At 41.2% G+C, this 24,013-nt stretch overlaps 1 protein-coding gene across 1 annotated transcript in view; it reads right to left on the bottom strand.

Moving 5' to 3' along the window:
* The window catches only part of LOC136879393 (Kv channel-interacting protein 4-like), a 91,931-nt gene that overhangs the window by 5,452 nt on the left and 62,466 nt on the right, over positions 1–24,013 (bottom strand). Inside the window, exon 4 of the mRNA XM_067153208.2 lies at positions 15,256–15,468. Within this exon, the coding sequence (XP_067009309.2) occupies positions 15,256–15,468 (213 nt within the window). The remainder of the gene's footprint in view (positions 1–15,255; positions 15,469–24,013) is intronic.

Here is a 24,013-nt window from a genome sequence, read left to right as displayed (position 1 = left end):
TTTCCACCTTCGTTTATTCATCGAGTAAAAATTAATAATCAAATTCCTATATCCCAATAATATTGCAGTTCAAGCCCCCGGCGTAGTTTTGACAGAAATTATTGTAGACAACCTCTTATTTTTCAGCATTTAAGGACACTTTTATTCTCCGTCCCGTGTAGTAGGGAAAATAATAGTAATCCACCAGCGGTAAAAAAAACAAAAACAAAAAAAACATATAACCACATTTCAGCTGAGAATTGTAGTGTATATACAGTATATTGAGATAGTACCGTATCTTGCCTGCTATATTCGTGTGTATCATTCATGTGAATATATTAGAGCATGTTGTGTATGTTGGGTATTCAGTCCAAAGGCTGGTTGGATCCTCAACAGGTTCACCATTAGCTGTCATAGATGGCCTAGGTGTCACTGAAGAGGCGTACTAGGGAAATGAGGAGTGAGGTAGTTTTCCGTTGCTTTACTCACCGAGCCAGAAATTGCTATTGCACATCAGTCTGCCAAGCCCACTGAAATGCCTGCACCAACCGACCCTATGAGCGACATTTTCACACCATTTATAGCAGGGACTGGCTGCATAACGAATAGCATTACTAGCATCACTCATACCTTAGCCACTTTCATATTGTCAAAGCCAAGGAAGAGACTAAGACAGGTCAATGAAAGTAACAATTTTAATCTAGCCCATACTAGAAGCCATAGCGCACTGTAAACACTACATCTAGCCAGCAAAGGCATATTAGAGCATAGTACTAATAATAACCTGTCTAAGCATTTACCTTTGTTCGTAATCTTTGAGTACAGTAGTTCTTGCAAATTTCAAACTTGCAATTTTCATTTCTGTTTGTGCTTAATAGTGACGTACGGTACCGGTATTGTAATTAGGAAAAGGCTGAACGTAGTTTAAACTTATTGTAGTGTACTGTACAGTAGTATACGAGTAATATCTTATTAGAATTTAGCGTGCTTATTATATTATTGTTAAATATTTGTGTAGTACCGATATAGTAGAGGTATCCGTAAAAACTCTCTTACTAAAATTCTGTTGTTATAATTAGGATAGGCTTAATTGCAGTTTCGACTTGTGTAATTCTTGTGTATTCCTTTCGGCATTCAGTAATTAACAGCAGTTTTTATCCTGTTAGGATGTTGTAGGATAAAAATACATTTCGACTAAATAGTATTGTAGTGTAGTCGTATATTACTTACCTTATTGTCGTGTGATTTTTGAGTACTGTCCCAGACAATATATTCCTCCGTTCACTTTTTTCCACATAAGTTATTTTATTTTTCCTTTTATTTTGATTTTTGCCCCCGTAAAGAATGGCTAAGGCGTGCAAGTGTAGGGACTGTGGGTGTGGCGAGGCATTGAGGAGTTGAGGGAGGAGTTGGAGAGTTTGAGGGAGATAATTAGGATTCTCACAGAAGACAGGAAAGAAGATAGGCCTCCCTCGAACAATGTACAGGTTGCAGTAGGTGTGCAAGAGGGAGAGGAAGGAAAGGGGGGAGTTGTAGAAGACAGGTGGTCTAATGTTCTAAGGGGAAGGAGATTGCAGGCTAAGGGCTCTATTCAGGATCAGAATTCAGGACAGGTGTCTGTGCGAAATCGAAAAAAGCCATTCCAGGTAGAGCAACGCAGAGGGAAGATGAGGAATAGGGAACTGTTTCTGAGATGTGTAAAAGTAGCAGGAAAGGAAAAGGTAGGAAAGGGAAATATAGAGTAGAGGATAGGAAAAGACAGGTGGAACAGGGTCATGGGAAGGAGAAAAGGGAGGAGGAAGTAACTTCTGCAGCTATCAGGAAAGATGCGGCTGACCAGGAGGGGAGCGGATCAAATGAGGTGGGTAGTGTTGAGGCTTTGGTCATGGGGTATTCCATCGTTAGACATGTGGGGAAAGTGTGTGGAGGAAAGGGAACCAGGGTAGAGTGTTATCCAGGAATTGGGTTGAGGCAGATGTGGAGGAAAGTAGAAGAGAGGGAGGAGGGGAAGGAGAAGGTGGTAGTGTTTCACGTTGGTACCAACAACGTAAGGCGAGCTGATAAGTACCAACATAGTTGGGGATGTGTGGGATCTGGTAAATGCAGCACGGCTGAAGTTTAAGGAAGCGGAGATCGTTATCAGTGGAATTCTGTGTAGGAGAGATACTGACTGGAGGGTGATTGGGGATTTAAATGAGACTATGGAGTGAGTATGTCGGAAACTGGGAGTGAAATTTCTAGATCCTAATGGGTGGGTAGGAGATAGGGATCTGCGCTCAGATGGCCTTCGCTTAAACCGCAGTGGTACGTATAAGTTAGGAAATTTGTTTGGAAGGGTAAGAGGGAGGTACACTCAGGGAATCGGGGTTGTCTAGAGAGCGGTGATAAGGGTACAGAGATTAGGAAGTCAAGTAGGGATGACATAAAAATGTTAGTGTTGAACTGTAGAAGTATTGTAAAGAAAGGAATACAAGTAAGTAATTTAATATATATATATACCAGATATTGTAATAGGAGTTGAATTATGGCTGAGAAATGATATAATGGATGCAGAAATTTTCTCACGGAACTGGAGAGTGTATCGTAGAGATAGGATAGGAATGGTGGGAGGGGGAGTATTCATTCTGGTGAAAAAAGAATTTGTAAGCTAAGACAAAGTTAAAGACGAGAAACATGAAATTCTAGGTGTAAGGCTCATTTCTAAAGATAATAGGCAACTTGATGTCTTTGGAGTGTACAGACCAAGAAAGGGTAACACTGACACGGATTCGGAATTATTGGATAAGATAATCAGCTATGTGGGAAATGACATGGAAAGGAATGTGATTGTAGCGGGGGATCTCAATTTACCAAATGTCAATTGGGAAGCAAATGCGAACGACAGGAAATATGACCAACAAATGGCAAATAAGTTAATATGGAAAGGACAGCTGATTCAGAAAGTGATGGAACCAACTAGAGGGAAAAATATCCTGGTAAAACCAGATGAGCTCTATAGAGAAACCGAAGTAATAGATGACATTAGTGATCATGAAGCTGTTTTTGTCGTAGTTAAAAATGAATGTGTTAGAAAGGAAGGTCTTAAAAGTTGGACTATTAGGCAGTACCATATGGCTGATAAAGCAGGCATGATGCTGTTTAAAAAAGTAACTATGATCGGTGGAAAACGGTAAATAAAAATGTAAACAGATTCTGGGATGGGTTTAAAGAAATTGTTGAGGAATCCGAAAACAGGTTTGTACCTTTAAGGGAGGTAAGAAATGGTAAAGACTCTCCTTATTATAATAGAGAAATAAAGAGACTAAGAAGGAGGTGCAGATAGGAAAGAAATAGAGTTAGAAATGGCTGTGGAAGTAAGGAGAAATTGAAGGAACATACTAGGAAATTGAATCTATCAAAGAAGGCAGCTAAGGATAACATGATGGCAAGCATAATTGGCAGTCATACGAATTTTAGTGAAAAATGGAAGGGTATGTATAGGTACTTTAAGGCAGAAACAGGTTCCAAGAAGGACATTCCAGGAATAATTAATGAACAAGGGGAGTGTGTATGTGAAGATCTTCAAAAGGCAGAAGTATTCAATCAGCAGTATGTAAAGATTGTTGGTTACAAGGATAAGGTCCAGATAGAGGAGGAGACTAAGGCCAAAGAAGTAATAAAATTTACATATGATAACAATGGCATTTACAATAAGATACAAAAGTTGAAAACTAGAAAAGCGGCTGGAATTGATCAGATTTCTGGGGATATACTAAAGACAATGGGTTGGGATATAGTACCATATCTGAAGTACTTATTTGATTATTGTTTGGTCGGAGGAGCTATACCAGATGAATGGCGAGTTGCTATAATAGTCCTGTGTATAAAGGAAAGAGTGACAGACATAAAGCTGAAAATTACAGGCCAGTAAGTTTGACGTGCGTTGCATGTAAGCTTTTGGAAAGCATTTTTTCTGATTATATTAGACATGTTTGTGAAATTAATAACTGGTTCCTTAGAAGGCAGTTCGGTTTTAGGAAAGGTTATTCCACTGAAGCTCAACTTGTAGGATTCCAGCAAGATATAGCAGCTATCTTGGATTCAGGAGGTCAAATGGAGTGTATTGCGATTGACCTGTCTAAGACATTTGATAGGGTGGATCATTGGAGACTACTGGCAAAAATGAGTGCAATTGGACTAGACAAAAGAGTGACTGAATGGGTTGCTATATTTCTAGAAAATAGATCTCAGAGAGTTAGAGTAGGTGAAGTTTTGTCTGACCCTGTAATAATAAAGAGGGGAATTCCTCAGGGCAGTATTATTGGATCTTTATGTTTTCATATATATATGATATGAGTAAATCAGAAGTAATGATTTGTGCAGATGATGTTATTCTGTATAGAGTAATAAATAAGTTACAAGATTGTGAGCAACTGCAACGTACCTCGATAATGTTGTGAGATGGACATCAGGCAATGGTATGTTGATAAACGGGTTTAAAAGTCAGGTTGTGAGTTTCACAAATAGGAAAAGTCCTCTCAGTTTTAATTACTGCGTTGATGGGGTGAAAGTTCCTTTTGGGGATCATTGTAAGTATCTAGGTGTTAATATAAGGAAAGATCTTCATTGGGGTAATCACATAAATGAGATTGTAAATAAAGGGTACATATCTCTGCACATGGTTATGAGGGTGTTTAGTGGTTGTAGTAAGGATGCAAAGGAGAGGGCATGTAAGTCTCTGGTAAGACCCCATCTAGAGTATTGTTCCAGTGTATGGGACCCTCACCAGGATTACTTGATTCAAGAACTGGAAAGAATCCAAAATAAAGCAGCTCGATTTGTTCTGGGTGATTTCCGACAAAAGAGTAGCGTTACAAATATGTTGCAATGTTTGGGCCGGGAAGAACTAGGAGGAAGAAGACGAGCTACTCGACTAAGTGGTATGTTCTGAGCTGTCAGCGGGGAGATGGCGTGGAATGACATTAGTAGATGAATACGTTTGTGTGGCGTCTTTAAAAGTAGGAAAGATCACAATATGAAGATAAAGTTGGAATTCAAGGGAAGAAATTGGGGCAAATATTTATTTATAAAAGGGGAGTTAGGGGTTGGAATAACTTTCAAGGGAAATGTTCAATTAATTTCCAATTTCTTTGAAATCATTTAAGAAAATGCTAGGAAAAAAACAGATAGGGAATCTGCCACCTGGATGACTGCCCTAAATGCATATCAGTATTCATTGATTGAAGGCAGTGTTCTGGCACATGGTAATTATGCGAGGAAGAAAATGACGAACAGTGGTTGCCTGGTTAAACCGGTGTAGCTTTTCTTTCCTCGCAGAATTATCTACGCTAATTTGAAATGGACACCAGTCAAAAAACATATCTATGTTAACATGGAAGAATATCAGAAAAGTCTACAACATCACGCGACAACCTTTCTGCACATGAGGCATTTCCCAGTACGTTAAATTACACTATGCAACAGGGAAACAACATTTTTCACAAAAGTGGGTGTACCGGTACTTAATGTATTTCTGCCTCCTGAATTCAAAAATGACACTGAAAATATCGTATCACCCACAGTTTTGGCACAAAGCGTATACTTTGTTAATAATCACATACTGAATTAGTACGGCACACGAATCATGCTGAACTAGAATACAAGTTTAAACCAACAACATATTGAAATATGCACACAGTGAACAAATGCATACAGAGAATGTGGTAAAAACATGCACTAGCGGAATTCATTCCGTGCTTTCTTAGTTGTCATGGCGTGGCCCCTGCTTTTCCTCTTATGGGGCATTTGTGTGTGCTCACGGTGAAGCGTCCAGCAGTAGTCGCCCATCATCCGACCATCCCAAGTTCCCTGGTATCGTCGTTCCATGTTCTTTATATCCTGATGGAACGTTTCACCCTGTTCCTCACTTACAGGGAAAAAGTCAAGGTGAGAATGTAAAACATGTAAATTCAAACTCATTGAGCATACCAGCATTTTCAACTTCGTCAGCATGTTCCACACTATGTCGACATACTCTGGTCTGCGATTGTTTCCCAGGAAGTTTTGAACCACACACTTAAAGGCATTCCAGACTTCTCGCTCCACGGCATTCATTGAATTAAGGAAATCTTCATCTATAATTACTTTCCGAATATCGGGACCATTGTACACACCCTCCTTCCGCTTAGCATCTGACAGGTTGGGGAACTTGTTACATAGATATTGATATTTGAAACAGTTGCCACACCTAGGTCATGCTTTGACAAACTGCTTCATTATGCCCAGTTTGAGGTGCAGAGGCGGCAAGAGTATTCTGTCTCTTTCCACTAGAGGGTCACACTTGATATTTTTGTCCCCTGGAACCAATTGCAACCTTCAGGGCCACTGTTTTTGCTCCCAATGTTTGTCACGAGCACGACTGTCCCATTCACAGATGAAACAAGGAAACTTGGTATATCCGGTCTGTTGTCCTAGAAGCATACCCCACACCTTCAAATTGCCACACACCATCCAATTGTGATTCTCATAATGAATGGTAGTAAGAAGCACCTTCATGTTGTCGTATGTTTTCTTCAGGTGCGCAGAACAGCCGACAGGTATTGAGGCATGTATGTTACCATTGTGCAGCAGAACTCCCTTCAGGCTTCTTTTAGATGAATCAATGAACAGTCTCCAGTCACCGGGTTCGTACGGAATGTTGAACTGACCCATCACTGCAGTACACTAACACGTCATTTTGAGAAAAAATGTTGCGTGAATATCAAGTCCCTTTTTCTATAAAATGTAACGGACGTTTATGGTGTTAAGAAATGTCTTTCACGCAGTCTTAACCCTAGGAGCTCTGCTTTATCCTTTGACAGTCCCAGATCACGGACTAAATCATTTAGATCTGGCTGAGTGAACAGAAGAGGGGCCACATCTGTGTCTACTTCAAAGTCAGTACCATCCGTCTCCTGCACGGCATCCATGTCATCACTGTCATCCTTATCTAATGTCTGCGGAGGCTGTGGTATAGGTAATGCGGGCCATGTGGAATAGGACGAATACCTGAGCGAATGTTGTTCAGATACTCAATAGTCTTCTTGTTTTTCTTGTTGAAACCAGTTACCTTACAAGAGCAGAAGTAGCAGTCGTCGGTATGATCCTGTTGCTCTCGCCAGACCGTAAGGATGCCACCCACCGTCGTAAATCTTCTACACACACAATGCACACGACGTGTGGAGCCCATGGTTTATCGATGTCACCGAGTTTCACTCCGAAACAGGCATGGTAGACCTTTCTCACGAAAGTAGTAATGTTTCTTCGGTCCTTTTCAGCACAAGTTCACCACATATATAACAAAAACTGTTAGGAGAGTTTACACAACCTCGGGTTGACATTATGCACTAAGAGTAACACATACTTCCTTCCACAAACACAACACAGTGACGGAAAGGCAGCGTCATTAGCAACGTGCCACTAGGAGCGCAAGTGCTGAACAGCTTCTGAGCTTCGTATGGTGTTTTCATGTCTATTATAATAAACACTAAAACCCCATACTACCATTAAATTGTATTACCATCAATTACAAATTTATGTTATTTGTGCAAAAACCGTGCGTGATACGATGTTTGCAGTATCATTTTCGAATTCAGGAGGTCGAAATACATAAAGAACGCCTAATTTTCGAAATTTTTTTGTGACCTTAAAATTTGCTGCATAGTGTTATGGATGAGGAACGTCTATTACATTGCCCAAACATCAGGAAAGGCTCACAAACATCACCAAACTCTACTGAAATGCCTGAGATGACTTTCCTATTTCCTACACTATAAATAGTAAACAACTTAAGAAGGAAAGAACGCCCAGGATACAAGGGAGGGGGAGCTTAGTTTAGAATAAGATCAGGCGGTCTTCTTTCTCGCCTAATCCTCAGGGTCGGCAATTGATATGGATTTGCTCCAGTTTCACGGTCGGTTGTCCTTCTTGACACAACCCTACATGGTGGGATGTATTCACAATCGCGTGTCTCCGTGGTGATTAGTGTTGTGTTGTGTGTATTCCAAATACACAGTCCGCAAGCCAGAGAAAGTAATCATGCGCTGTTAAAAATCTCCACCTGGATGGAATGGAATCCAGGACCCTCTGAACCGAAGGCCAGTAAGCTGAACATTCATCCAGTGAGGCTGCACAGAATGGAAACATTGAAGAACCATTGTTATATCAAAATACTCTTATTAGTACATTTTTAATTTACACGCAGTGTGGGAAGTGCTATGAAAAGAGATTAAGTAATATTTTGCCATTTTTTGTGACCTCCATATTTGAGAAAATTATCCGCTTGGTTTGAAGTATCTCCTTCTTTAGAAAATGAGAATAGACCTACGCATTTCTTTAACCAAGCTGTTCAACTTCCTGAGAGAGTGGATCTTCAAGTTGATGACATCCATGCAAAAGGGAATTAAGACTAACAAGGTCGATTGTTTGGGGTAGCCGGGAGTAAATCAGCATTTTCAGATCCTTGCGCCAATGGCCATTTCAAAGAGCTAAAACGACTTATTTCGGTTAAATAACGACAGATTTCGCAACAACTGTAAAGATGTCTTACAAGAAATACCATTATGTGAATTGAAAATGTAATGTGTCATAACTGGCGATACTCGTGTAATGTTTCATGAACTTACTACGAAGTAGTTTCTCCTTTCAAACTGAAAATTGTTCCATAAAAATCTCTGTTTGCTGTGCACGTATTCGTAAGGAATTTCTTATACGTGTGTAATAACAAAATACAATTACAGATGTCATCGCCATAAGGACATCGGGCAAGAAGAATACGGAATATTTAAAACATTAGTACTACTAAAACGCTTTCATTCCGTCCCTGAAGGGGCCCCCTGAACGGTGAAGGTCAGGAGATTTGTGGTGGTGATGTGTAATGAAGCTGAGGAAGTTGGTGGCCGTGGTCTACCCTAGGAACTGTCCCGGCATTCGCCTTAGTGCAGGAGAATGGAAAACCACGGAAAACCATAGGGGCAAACCCCTCTCAGCCTCCCGAGTATAGAGGCCACCCCTCTTCTGCTCGGTTGGTCAGTCGGAGTGCAGAGCTCTCGGACCACGGGGCTTACTCTGCAACCACCCACTCGTATTTAAAGTATTTAATTACATTGGATGTATTTGTTTTGTTGATTTACTTCTTAAGCAATATTGATTGATGCAGATTAACAATCATTCATTATTGTTTTGAAATACAACTAAATGGTTGTACCTGGAGAAAGGGTGGGGACCATCTGCCTTTGCAACGTTGCTACATAGTGGTTTTACATAATGCTAGTGGAAGTATTAGGGGTTGTGGTGTGTAAAGGAGAGGGCGAAAGACCTCTATCAGGTGTATGGGGCCCTAACCAGGACGAGAAGTAGAGAAGATCCCAAGGAGAGCAGCACGATTCCCGGCAAAGGAGTAGTGTTATCAAAATGTTGCAAACTTCGGGATGGGAAGAGTTGGGAGTAAGGAGACGAGCTGTTCGACTAAGTGGTATGTTCCGAGCAGTCAGTGGAGAGTTGGCGTGCAATGGCAATCGTAAGTGGAGCTTAAAAGTAGTTAAAGTTCATAATATGAAGAGAAAGTTGGAGTTCAAGAGGACAAGTTGGGGCAAATATACTCACCGGTCAAAAAAGCAAAACACTACGTATTTCAGATAAAATTTAATGTAAGTCCATTTGAAACATGGTAAAAATATTATATTATGACATTTCAAGAATATGGCTATGTATCGTAAGTTAATTAGCCCATTTGAGATGTTTCAGCGCAATAAATGATAAATCGTGACTATCATTACAGTCCAACAACACGAAGTGGGACAGTTTCGTATGCAGTCCATTTGTTCACTTGTTTTACATTGCCTCGGTAATGGGTATTACCACCTCTAGCCGCAGTTACAGGCATGCTCAGGATGCAACCTCGAATGTTCTCTTGTGGTATGAGCACTCATTCTACCTAGAGCGCAGCCGAAGTGAGCCAGTGTGTCAGGGGAACGACTCCTAGCATATCCCAGACATGCTCTATCGAGTTTAGGTTAGGAATAGAGGATGGTTGTCTAGTTATACTTCCTCTTAAAACAATGATCACCACCACCACTACGAGCAGGCCACACCATGCGCTCATCCAGGTACTCACGTACACAAACAGCAACGTGCGGACGAGCATTGTCATGCATTAGGATAAAGTTCTCGCCAATAAAATGCTCCACGTGATCCACTAAAATCTCGATATACCGGTGTACTGTCAGACTTCCATTCTCGACGAATACAAGCTCCGTGCGCGCATCCCTGGTAATCCCAGCTGAAACCATCACAGAGCCTCCACTTGCGGAGAAAATTCAGGGTGAATAACGTTCCCCGGACCTTCTCCATTCCATCCCGTGCCCTCAAACAGAATCTGAATTCATCCGCGAACAGCACTGAGCTCCAGTGTTCCACAGTCTAGTTTCGATGAGCGTTGGCGAATTACTGTACATCAGAGAGGCGCGGTGTTCACGTGTAAGCAGAGGTCCTGTGGCGGGCCTCTTGGACTTCGAATCCGCTTCCTACAACATCCTCCTTACTGTCCTTTCGGTAATGTTCGTAGCCCGTACTTCATCATCATAGATTGTTCTGCTATCCGGCAAGTCTAATCATAGCTGTGACCTCCATATCTCTCGATCTTGTGCCCTTTTCTTTACTTCTGCATAACCTTTCTTTTTCTAATGTTGTCTAATAACTGATATCGTCTCCTTCCCCTTCCCCGTTTTCCTTTTATCATCCCTTCCATTGCTAGTCGTAGTAAAGTATTATGTCTTAGATTACACCCTATCCAATTTTTCTTGCTTTTTTGGTTACGGTCAGGATGTTCCTCACTTCTCCCACTCTTTTCAGAACTTCCTCGTTTGATATTTTATCTTCCCAGCTTACTCCTCCAATTCTTCTCCAAATCCACATCTGAAATGCCTCTATTCTTCTCTGTCCCACCTTCCTTGACGTCCATGTTTAAGCGCCATATAGAGCTATACTCCATACGTAACACCTTGGAAGTCTTTTCCTCAGATCTGTCTCTAGCGGGCCACAAATCAGTTTCTTCTTCTTGTTGAAGCTTTCCTTGGCTAAGGCAATTCGAGCTTTTATGCCTGTTATAGAGTGAAGGTATTCACACACTATTCTTCCAAGATACTTAAACTTATTCGCCTTTTCTATAATTTCTCCTGACCCGTACTTGCTGCAAACGATATCTGGCCCCCACAGCTGTTGTGTGTTGATCACGAAGAACTTGCATTACGAGAAAGCGATCATGGCGATCAGTAGCGCTTCTCCTATGGCCACAACCGGGCCTCCTGCTGTGTATATTGTCCTCTCTCTACCTTTTAACAATTCTCTACACGTTAGAACAAGACTGCCTGTAACATCTGTTACATGGCGTATACTGCGCCCATCCTCCACTAATGCTACGACCCTTGTTGCGTTTTCAGGTGAAAAAATCATTATGACCCGACTTAGAAACGAGACTAGCTGTTGTAGACAAGCCGTAATGTCTACAAAAATAAGCGGGACGAGAATTCGCAGCAATAAACCTTAAGACAGCTGTTTGTGGTTATTCTTGTCAAGAGGCGTGAGACGGCAGTATTGGTGTTGTAATTGTCACAACTGTCCTGAGAATATGTTATAGTGGAGTTAATATGGTCGAAATTGCCGATAACAAATTTAACGCATGAAGTCGGTAATAAATATCAAGGAGATACGATATAGCGCGAGGTCAGAATAGTAAAAATCAACATGGCAGTGGCTGAGACAAAACAAGATTTAGAATTATTGTTAAAGACAGTATTATTGCAAAATATTAAATGAACAAACCATCTTAGAGAGCGGACGTATTAATTCCAGAAGTCTGGACACGCAATTATAACTTCATAAATTAGAAGATCATCAGAGAATCAGGAATTCACGGCATTAAAACTAACTGAAAAGTATATAAATATAATAGCAGTAATATAATCTGCGAAATAAGAAGAATATTATGAAGGCAATAGATATATTGGAGTTCATTACGACGATGACTGGGCTTTGATTCAATAAGAAGAAAAGGAATTCTGCATAACCTTAAAAACAATTAATAGGCTATACGATATATACATATAAAACTCGAGCTAAAAGGACTACTGTTGAAATTGTTGTGTTAGAAGGCTTTGAATTCAACGTAATGCCATAACTAACTTCTTTATACCCCTATTGAAGTTGTAAGAAGACTATGGGGAGATTGCCTGGATGAGGTCAAGCTGAGATGACGGCGACGAAGGACCACATCTCGATGACCAGCGGCGGAATGTGAACGTCAAACCAGAACCGCGGATGACGATACAGACATAATCCAATCTTTTTCATTAAAATAAGGTAAATGAGTGTTTTATAAATTCCAAAGTAGCCATATTAATTGTTTGTGAGTAGATGTTAGATCGTTTATATCTTCAAAATGATTCAATTATGTTAGATTCTCGCGATATAGTTTTACATTTGCGTCGACATACATGGAGATAGGTAGTCATCCTAAAGATAAGACCAATCCTAGTGTGAAGTGAATAATATGTTAATGCCATTGCAATGAAACCAAAGAATATTGGAAAGTTATACCATGTGAAATATGAAGTGCATCATCATCATCATCATCATCGTGGAAAGTTTTAATTCCCCTCCTTGAGGGGAAGGGGCGGGCCACCTAGAAAGTAACGCCTTATCTCTGGCCAGGAGATTCGGCGGGGTTGTGGGTTTAATTGAGTAGAAGGATGTGAAGTGCAGAGTGGTAGATCATTTAAGGTTATATGTGAAGTGATGATTGATATTTTGGAATATGAAGGTTAGATATTGCCATAGGAAGTCAGAGTAGGGTTATATATATGGATATGAGAATAAACCGAAGACATGTTGAGAACAGACATACCGGGCGAGTTGGCCGTGCGGTTAGGAGTGCGTAGCTGTGAGCTTGCATCTGGGAGATAGTGGGTTCGAACACCACTGTCGGCAGCCCTGAAGATGGTTTTCCGTGGTTTCCCATTTTCACACCAGGAAAATGCTGGGGATGTACCTTAATTAAGGCCACGCCCGCTTCCTTCCCATTCCTAAGCCTTTCCTATCCCATTGTCGCCATAAGACCTCTCTGTGTCGGTGGGAAATAAAGCAAAAATAGCAAAAAATTATACATATATTGAATCAATGAAGTGAATAATTGGGAATGAAATGATTCTAAGCGTGAAGATGAGTTATATACGAGAAATATCGGAAAGAGATGGAAGAGATATGATGAAAGTGAAGTAATGTTATATGAGTATAATGAAGGATAGAATATATGTTGCTACGTTGATAAAGGAAGGAAATGATGGTTTATGAAGAGAAAGATGATGATATTTGACGCAATCCAGGATCATTTATGTTCGTAATGTGGTGATATTTCACTGACAGATAATCCATATCCTACGATATTGTGGTAGTTATAATGTGTTATAGCATGAATAGATCATCACAATGAATCCTTTTTAGGAAGTGTTGATTAGTAATTTGATAAATTTTAACCTACAGTATTATCTCTGCCATAAAGTTATATTTTCTTGAATGATAAGCATGGCATACATCAAATCGCATGGATAGGCATTGTTATATTTTTATATAAATAATTCCAGAAGGATAGATGATTTCTAGAATCTTCATAAAAGATATCCTTTGCATATTTAAATAAATAACACAAGGTAATATGTTAAAATTCAGACACTCATGCGAAAATATCTTTAATTAGTTATATATATGCTTAAATTGAATCGAAGGTTAATTTCATAAAGGATATATTGATGAATAATGTTAGAAGTTAAGGTGAATATTAGCACATGTTCTTCTAACAAGATATACTTATCTTTTTCCCGACGCACATACATACTTTGATAATCCGAAAACAAATATAAAGCGTAATTCTCATCCTAAGTTACCAGAAGAAGAAACATGAATTATGACACCGATAAAGACAAAACAACTTAACATTATCCTTGACCTTCCAAGTGGATTTGTACCTATTTCAAGATACTTTAATTTTGATTTATGTATATTTTCTTAATTTGATTGATGATATGTAAGTGATATATAAGTTCATTTCGAATCTTAATAATTTTTATTATATATAATTAACATATTAATTATCAACATTCATATTTACTCTATTGAAGGAGACTCAATGAATTCAATGTGAGATAATTTTTATTAATTTCATTTTTTCTATTCAACTCTAAAATTTGAATAAACGATTATGGTTAAGATATATTGGATGTGCTATTCATCAGTTTGGTTAAGCATTTTAGAAAAATTTAGAGTTAAGGTGTAACATAAATCATATTCTGCGGTAGGCAATGATTCGTAGGATGGAGGCGTCCTTCGTTACTACTGGCAAGTAATGCGTTTATCAATGAATTCTCGGAATTCACGTTAAAAATATATAATAATCGTCGAACCCTGAGAGTAAGCTGGCCTGGATTTCTTTTGCGACCCAACCTGGACGCAGGAAAGGCGCAGTAATGCTTATCAATTATTGCGCTGAAACTTCTCGAATGGGCTAATTAACGTACCGTATGGTACGTGTTGTTGTAATTTCATAATATTTAATTTATACAAGGTTTCGAATTGACTAACATGAAATTCTGTAGTCGTGTAGTGTTTGAGTCTTTTTTGCCGGTGAGTGTATTAGTTTATAGACGACGAGTTAAGGGATTGCAATAAATTGTCAAGGGAAATGTTTGATAAATGTCGAAGTTCTTTGAAAACACTGAAGGAAAATTTAGGTAAACTATTGATAGGGAATCTGCTGCATGGGCGACAGCCCTAAATGCAGGTGATTGATGATTGATTTTATGGTCCTGAGGTTCACTCAGCCTACACCAAAAATGAGTACCAGGTTAATTCCTGGGGGCAAAGGTGACCGAGCGTAGAGCTAAACACTCTACCCCATCAAGTGCCAAGGTTAGGGATAGTGGAAGCGTTTACCTTCCACCACTCCAAGGGCCTTCATGGCCTGAACGGGGATGACTTTACTTTGCTTTTTTCGATTATTTATTTATTTATTTATTTGTTTATTTATTTATTTATTTATTTATTTATTTATTTATTGTAGACGTTTTACAGAGGCGTCTCTTCCGTATTGATTGTAACAGAATAGCTGCAACTATTGTAGTACCAACTGTCATCCGTATGTATGTATGTATGTATGTATGTATGTATGTATGTATGTATCCTACTGAATGGGAAAGGAAGAAAAGCTACCTGGAAGATCCGGTCCACCTTCTCCCGCACCGTAGCATCGTCCACACATGGGTCGGTGAACTTCCCCATGAGGTCGTAAATGGCAGTGACGATATCCGTCATCTCTTCTCGAGTGATACAGCCGTCGCCATTGATGTCGTAAAGCGAAAATGTCCAGCGTAGTTTCTCGTCCAGCGAGCCACGTGATAGAATGGACAGCCCTATCACAAAGTCCTGAAACAGGTAGAGAAAGAACTGTGTAAGGTCCGATGTTCGTAAGAGAGAATGAAGCTGCTCAGCCGAATGCCAAGTTAATGTTGTTTCCATGTGCTACATTAACTTAACACTAACTGAAAGTAGTTGTGTTTTCCCTTATATTTGTTATGTAAACATTTGGTAATGGAATGTCTGCGACAGTGATGTCAAACATGAAGCTAGGTTTTCCTATTCAGTGCCAATGCGCACGTGTTTTGCAATGTACAGGTCTAGTTTTCGCGCATCGTGCGAAAGTCTTATTTACTGATTATTCTATTTGTTGCGAAGGTTATGTACATTTTAGAACAGGTTAAGTGAATTACTCTTTATTGAACATGCGTTCACGAAAATACTTCGATCCATAACCTGGAAGGATCCTGTCCACATCCCGTTTATTTCACCTTGTTTTATCATGATTCATGCCTGTTTTCAAAATGTTCTAAATTTAGTTAAATTTTCCATATTGTAATAGGAGTTGAATCATGGCTGAGAAATGATATAATGGATGCAGAAATTTTCTCACGGCACTGGAGTGTGAATCGTAGAGATAGGATAGGAATGGTGGGAGGGGGAGTGTTCATTCTGGTGAAAGAAGAATTTGTAAGCTACGAAAAAGTTAATGATGAGACACATGAAATTCTAGGTGTAAGGCTCATTTCTAAAGATAATAGGCAACTTGATATATTTGGAGTGTACAGATCGGGAAAGGGTAGCACTGACGCGGATTCGGAATTATTTGATAGGATAGTCAGCTATGTGGGAAACGACATGGGAAGAAGTGTGATTGTAGCGGGAGATCTGAATTTGCCAGATGTAAATTGGGAAGGAAATGCGAACGACAGGAAGCATGACCAACAAATGGCAAATAAGTTAACATGGGAAGGGCAGCTGATTCAGAAAGTGATGGAACCAACCAGAGGGAAAAATATCCTGGATGTGGTGCTGATAAAAAAAGATGAGCTCTATAGGAAAACTGAAGTAATATTTGGTATTAGTGATCATGAAGCTGTTTTTGTGGTAGTTAAAAATAAATGTGATAGAAAGGAAGGTCTTAAAAGTAGGACTGTTAGGCAGTACCATATGGCTGATAAAGCAGGCATGAGGCAGTTTCTAAAAAGTAACTATGATCGGTGGAAAACGGTAAATAAAAATGTAAACAGACTCTGGGATGGGTTTAAAGAAATTGTTGAGGAATGCGAAAACAAGTTTGTACCTTTAAGGGTGGTAAGGAATGGTAAAGACCCACCTTATTATAATAGAGAAATAAAGAGACTAAGAAGGAGGTGCGGACTGGAAAGAAATAGAGTTAGAAATGGCTGTGGAAGTAAGGAGAAATTGAAGGAACTTACTAGAAAATTGAATCTAGCAAAGAAGGCAGCTAAGGATAACATGATGGCAAGCATAATTGGCAGTCATACAAATTTTAGTGAAAAATGGAAGGGTATGTATAGGTATTTTTAGGCAGAAACAGGTTCCAAGAAGGACATTCCAGGAATAATTAATGAACAAGGGGAGTGTGTATGTGAAGATCTTCAAAAGGCAGAAGTATTCAGTCAGCAGTATGTAAAGATTGTTGGTTTCAAGGATAATGTCGAGATAGAGGAGGAGACTAAGGCCAAAGAAGTAATAAAATTTACATATGATAACAATGACATTTACAATAAGATACAAAAGTTGAAAACTAGAAAAGCGGCTGGAATTGATCAGATTTCTGGGGATATACTAAAGACAATGGGTTGGGATATAGTACCATATCTGAAGTACCGTACAGTACTTATTTGATTATTGTTTAGTTGAAGGAGCTATACCAAATGAATGGCGAGTTGCTATAATAGTCCTGTGTATAAAGGAAAGAGTGATAGACATAAAGCTGAAAATTACAGGCCAGTAAGTTTGACGTGCGTTGCATGTAAGCTTTGGGAAAGCATTTTTTCTGATTATATTAGACATGTTTGTGAAATTAATAACTGGTTCCTTAGAAGGCAATTCGGTTTTAGGAAAGGTTATTCCACTGAAGTTCAACTTGTAGGATTCCAGCAAGATATAGCAGCTATCTTGGATTCAGGAGGTCAAATGGAGTGTATTGCGATTGACCTGTCTAAGACATTTGATAGGGTGGATCATTGGAGACTACTGGCAAAAATGAGTGTAATTAGTCTTGACAAAAGAGTGACTGAATGAGTTGCTATATTTCTAGGAAATAGATCTCAGAGAGTTAGAGTAGGTGAAGTTTTGTCTGACCCTGTAATAGTTGAGAGGGGAGTTCCTCAGGGCAGTGTTATCGGACCTTTATGTTTTCTTATATATATCAATGATATGAGTAAAGGAGTGGAATCGGAGGTAAGGCTTTTTGCGGATGATGTTATTCTCTATAGAGTGATAAATAAGTTTCAAGATTGTGAGCAACTGCAACGTGACCTCGAAAATGTTGTGAGATGGACAGCAGGCAATGGTATGTTGATAAACGGGGTTAAAAGTCAGGTTGTGAGTTTCACAAATAGGAAAAGTCCTCTCATTTTTAATTACTGCGTTGATGGGGTGAAAGTTCCTTTTGGGGATCATTGTAAGTATCTAGGTGTTAATATAAGGAAAGATCGTCATTGGGGTAATCACATAAATGGGATTGTAAGTAAAGGGTACCGATCTCTGCACATGGTTATGAGGGTGTTTAGGGGTTGTAGTAAGGATGTAAAGGAGAGGGCATATAAGTCTCTGGTAAGACCCGAACTAGAGTATGGTTCCAGTGTATGGGACCCTCACCAGGATTACCTGATTCAAGAACTGGAAAAAATCCAAAGAAAAGCAGCTCGATTTGTTCTGGGTGATTTCCGACAAAAGAGTAGCGTTACAAAAATGTTGCAATGTTTGGGTTGGGAAGAATTGAGAGAAAGAAGAAGAGCTGCTCGACTAAGTGGTATGTTCCGAGCTGTCAGCGGAGAGATGGCGTGGAATGACATTAGTAGACGAATAAGTTTGAATGGCGTTTATAAAAGTAGGAAAGATCACAATATGAAGATAAAGTTGGAATTCAAGTGGACAAACTGGGGCAAATATTCGTTTATAGGAAGGGGAGTTAGGGATTGGAATAACTTACCAAGGGAGATGTTCAATACATTTCCAATTTCTTTGAAATCATTTCGGAAAAGGCTAGGAAAGCAACAGATAGGGAATCTGCCACCTGGGCGACTGCCCTAAATGCAGATCATTATTGATTGATTGATTGTTTGATTGTTTTTTGTTGTTAACCGCTCAGAGGTTTCAAAACACATCTACGGTATCCGCTGCTGGTCTGGGTAGGCGGCCATGATTTCCCTAGCTGAGTCTGGCATTGACTCTGTCTGCCCTCCCCTATTCAAGTCTTGTTCTCCTCTGACGCCGACGGTATTCGCTTTGCGAGGCCCTTCTCTCTTCTTTACCGATACCTTAATTTTCTGAAGGGGCAGATTCCTCCCATCAGCGTTAATGGAGGATGTTTGCCCAGTTGACACACACTGTGTCAGTGAAGGCCTAAAGGGCGGGGGACGGCCAGAAACAACAATCCTCTGGGCCTGCAGCACCGCTCGCGATAAGGAAGCTGGTTGAGAAAGCTGGAGTAAAGAGGAGCCCTACGGTGATCTGGAAGTAGAAACTACAAGAATCTTCCGCGGCTGTATGTAAAGAGAACAACTGTGTGAGGTCGGAGTGCGTCAATCGTGCGTGAGTGAACGTAAGCAGACGAGCTAGTCTCTCAGTCGGCTACGCGGAGTTCAACGAACGGTTTCGGAACGACAATGCGCTGTCACAGTGTGTGGAATTTCGTTAGAAAACAGCTTGTGTAGGCCTATTTAAAATAAGACTTATGACTTTACATCGCTCAGAATTAAAGAAAAGGATGGTATTTCTGTATCGGTCGTGTCCGCAGTAACAAGACTGTGCACTTTTTAATTTTTCATCATCTCTGTCTGACTGTCTATCTGTCTATCTATCTGTCTGTCTGTCTGTCTGTCTGTCTGTCTGTCTGTCTGTCTGTCTGTCTGTCTGTCTGTCTGTCTGTCTGTATGCATGCATGTATGTATGTATGTATGTATGTATGTATGTATGTATGTATGTATGTATGTATGTATGCACGCGCATTACGAGAACATAGCTGAAGAGAATTTAATGAAAATCGGTTTGTAAATTCGGGGAATGAGGCACTACAATCTCGGCTGTAAATAATTTTATTCGCATTGAGTGAAATGGTAGTTTACGGAAAGATCTAAAATTTAATTTTCAAATATTTATGCTATTAGTGGTCATATCGATAGTTATACATAATTAAAGAGTTATAAAGAATTACATTCCTGATAAATTTTTGCTGTACCGGTTGTGATAACAGAGATATTGATGAATTTCTTTTGTCGTTGCTAAGTCCATATCAACGCCGAACCACGATAAAATGGGCAGACAGAATTTAATGAAAATCGGTATGTAAAGCCGGGGAATAAAGCAGTATAGTTTAGGATATAAATAATTTTATTCTCACTAGATGAAATGGTAGTTTAGGAGCAGGTGCCAACAATGTAATATTTTAAATACCTATGTTATTGGTCCTATCGAAAAATACTAGATAACAAAAGTTATAGAAAATACAATTTTCGATCATTTATGTCTTACACAGTTTTACGTACCGACTGTGACGATTTAGACTGTTGTTGCTAAGTTCATATCAACGTCGAGCGGTGTTAACTGGCCATGGTTTTTGTCATGATTGTGTTCAGGTGAAAAGCCGTGTGGTCGTCGGTCCAAGGAAATGAGGGAACGATCGCTTGAAGAATAAGACAAGAAAGACGCGCTAATTTCACAGTTGGAAGAAAACTAAATGTGAAAGCCTACAATAAACCTAATCATGAGTAACATTTGTCTCTACTACTACCAGTCATCTCCGTCCCAAGAATAACAGCCTGCCTGAATATTGACGGAAAGTAGGAACTTGCCACATGATATAGCATTCTGCCGTCAACGACGGCTACTACAGTAAAAGGAAACAATGCTAGTGCTCAGCTAAGAGTCCCGTGGTCGCCAACCCTTGCTCCCCTTACGACAGGTGTTATTCTACCGTCCATAGGGGGTCGGGTAAGAAGCCAGCACGCTGGGGGGCATATGTTTCTGTATAATATTAAACAAACACAATATTTATAACAAAGGAAATCAAATTGCATGCGGTAACCGAATGCTTCAGGTGATCCGGAACTTATGAGGTATGGAGAGGGCGAAACTCGGTGTCGGCACGTAGTCTACTCCACTAAAGTCTTAACGTCTCCATGCGACGGACGTATCACAATCAGCAGCGTCATATGCTTTCACTGCATATGAGCACTGTAGAGAGGTTTAGAATTTAATCCAGGCTTTTGGCACATAATCCAACGATTGGAAATGGTGTACCACCACCTCTTGTAGACTATCGGCCAACATTCTGGCACGGTGTCAGACCATCATGTGGTCTGGAAGACTCCTTTGTCCTCGAATGTCCTAATATCGCCGAGGCAGAAGGTGATCTACTATATCCTGATTGACTATTGTTTGTTAAGGTGTGGTCATTCATGACGTTACTGCTGCGATTGTGTAACGAACTAACACGGCAACAACTGGTAGTTGTAATTCTAATTTTGTGTCTATTTATCCATGCCTTTGCTGGCAGGACCTAGTGTTTACAGTGCTCTATGTCTTCTCGTATAGGCTAGAGCAAGTTTGTTACTTTCATTGATCTGTCTCTGTCTTATCCTTGGCTTTGACAATATGAAAGTGACCGAGGTATGAGCGATGCTAGTAATGCCATTCCTTCTGCAGCCAGTCCCTGCTATGAATGGTGTGAAAATGTTGCTCATAGGGTCGGTTGGTGTATGCATTTCAGTGGGCTTGGCAGACTGGTATGAAGTAGCAACTCTGGCTCGGTGAGAAAAGCAACGGGAAACTACCTCACTCCTCATTTCCCTAGTACGCCTCTTCAGTGATGCCTAGGCCATCTATGACAGCCGATGGCAAAGGTGTTGAGGATCCCACCAGCGGAATCGCTGACGGACTGAACATACTTACATCTACACTGACTGACAGAGCAAATGCAACACCAAGGAGGAGTGGTTCGAAAGGGATGAAAGTTGGGGAAAAAACAGAGAGGGCACGGAAGAATAATTGATGTTTATTTCAAACCGATGTGCAGGTTACACAATGCGCACGGCATCGACTCAGTAGGATGTAGGACCACCGCGAGCGGCGATGCACGCAGAAACACGTCGAGGTACAGAGTCAATAAGAGTGCGGATGGTGTCCTGAGGGATGGTTCTCCATTCTCTGTGAACCATTTGCCACAGTTGGTCGTCCGTACGAGGCTGGGGCAGAGTTTGCAAACGGCGTCCAATGAGATCCCACACGCGTTCGATTGGTGTGAGATCCGGAGAGTACGCTGGCCACGGAAGCATCTGTACACCTCGTAGAGCCTGTTGGGAGATGCGAGCAGTGTGTGGGCGGGCATTATCCTGCTGAAACAGAGCATTGGGCAGCCCCTGAAGGTACGGGAGTGCCACCGGCCGCAGCACATGCTGCACGTAGCGGTGGGCATTTAACGTGCCTTGAATACGCACTAGAGGTGACGTGGAATCATACGCAATAGCGCCCGAAACCATGATGCCGCCTTGTCTAGCGGTAGGGCGCTCCACAGTTACTGCCGGATTTGACCTTTCTCCACGCCGACGCCACACTCGTCTGCGGTGACTATCACTGACAGAACAGAAGCGTGACTCATCGGAGAACACGACGTTCCGCCATTCCCTCATCCAAGTCGCTCTAGCCCGGCACCATGCCAGGCGTGCACGTCTATGCTGTGGAGTCAATGGTAGTCTTCTGAGCGGACGCCGGGAGTGCAGGCCTCCTTCAACCAATCGACGGGAAATTGTTCTGGTCGATATTGGAACAGCCAGGGTGAATTGCACATGCTGAAGAATGGCGGTTGACGTGGCGTGCGGGGCTGCCACCGCTTGGCGGCGGATGCGCCGATCCTCGCGTGCTGACGTCACTCGGGCTGCGCCTGGACCCCTCGCACGTGCCACATGTCCCTGCGCCAACCATCTTCGCCACAGGCGCTGCACCGTGGACACATCCCTATGGGTATCGGCTGCGATTTGACGAAGCGACCAACCTGCCCTTCTCAGCCCGATCACCATACCCCTCGTAAAGTCGTCTGTCTGCTGGAAATGCCTCCGTTGACGGCGGCCTGGCATTCTTAGCTATACACGTGTCCTGTGGCACACGACAACACGTTCTACAATGACTGTCGGCTGAGAAATCACGGTACGAAGTGGGCCATTCGCCAACGCCGTGTCCCATTTATCGTTCGCTACGTGCGCAGCACAGCGGCGCATTTCACATCATGAGCATACCTCAGTGACGTCAGTCTACCCTGCAATTGGCATAAAGTTCTGACCACTCCTTCTTGGTGTTGCATTTGCTCTGTCAGTCAGTGTATTTATCTGGGCCGTAATAGAACCTGGCTGTCTGGTGTGCTCAAGATCCAAGTTAATATGGAAATTTCGTATTCAAATCCCGATCAATCCTATTTGCTGTCTGTATAGCCTGTTGGTCAATTCTCTACCAAAAGCTAATATGAAACTTGGACGCAGGAAGCATGTCCACATGTTTACAAATCCTTATACAGTTTATATCGTTTTACCTGGTCCGTTTATTGCCAATATTAATTTGTTAACAGCTTTATTGAAACTTGTGTCTCGGCGGGCGAGATGGAATGGGACACAAAGCGGAACTTCATAGCAGCGCAAATGACGCGCGAAGTATCGGCTTGATAGACACCACAAGTTCCTTTTCTCCTTTCTGTTAGAATCTGGGCGCTGTCAGAGTGATGGATGACGTACACTCCGTTATTGATTCCTTCCCGGCCGTTCCGATTGCCTCTTCTCAGACCTTAGAAAAGATTTTAGTTAATAGTTTAGTGGGAGTCACTTCCCGCCTCATCTCCACGTTTCAATACACTTCGCCTTTCACAAGCAATATTTTAGATACTTTCCGCGTGATAGAAATCTTATTCGAGTTACGTTCTTCCATCAGAAGTAAAAAGTAAACTCGTATGCAGTTCTTTTCAGGCACAGAGTTGCAAGTACCACATACCAGACCTCCTGCCATTCTAAAAAATCTCTAGCAGTTCCGGGAATCGAACCCGGGCCCAGAGCATGGCAGGCAATAGCCCTAACCGTTCCGCTACGGACGCGTATACCAGAGGTTGGATCATGGGAGATCACACGTGTCTTTAAAACGAACGGCTTGGTTACCAAAACAAGTACAGCCATGTTCATAACAAACTGCGTGGGTGCTTACACGAGCCGTGAGCTAACAATGGACAATGGGCGTCGTTTAACATTGTCTTTGTAGGTTTCTTTCTTTGTTGATCCGTTTACCCTCCAGGGTTGGTCTTCCCCTCTCCCACCTCTACTGCCTGAAGAGCAGTGTCCTGGAGCGTGAGACTTTGGGCCGGGCGATACAACTGGGAAGAAGGACC

The sequence above is a fragment of the Anabrus simplex genome, chromosome 8 (assembly GCF_040414725.1).
Source record: "Anabrus simplex isolate iqAnaSimp1 chromosome 8, ASM4041472v1, whole genome shotgun sequence".
Taxonomy (NCBI): Eukaryota; Metazoa; Arthropoda; class Insecta; order Orthoptera; family Tettigoniidae; genus Anabrus; species Anabrus simplex.
The sequence above is the reverse complement of the archived record's forward strand: the minus strand, read 5'-3'. Positions and strand labels throughout refer to the sequence as shown.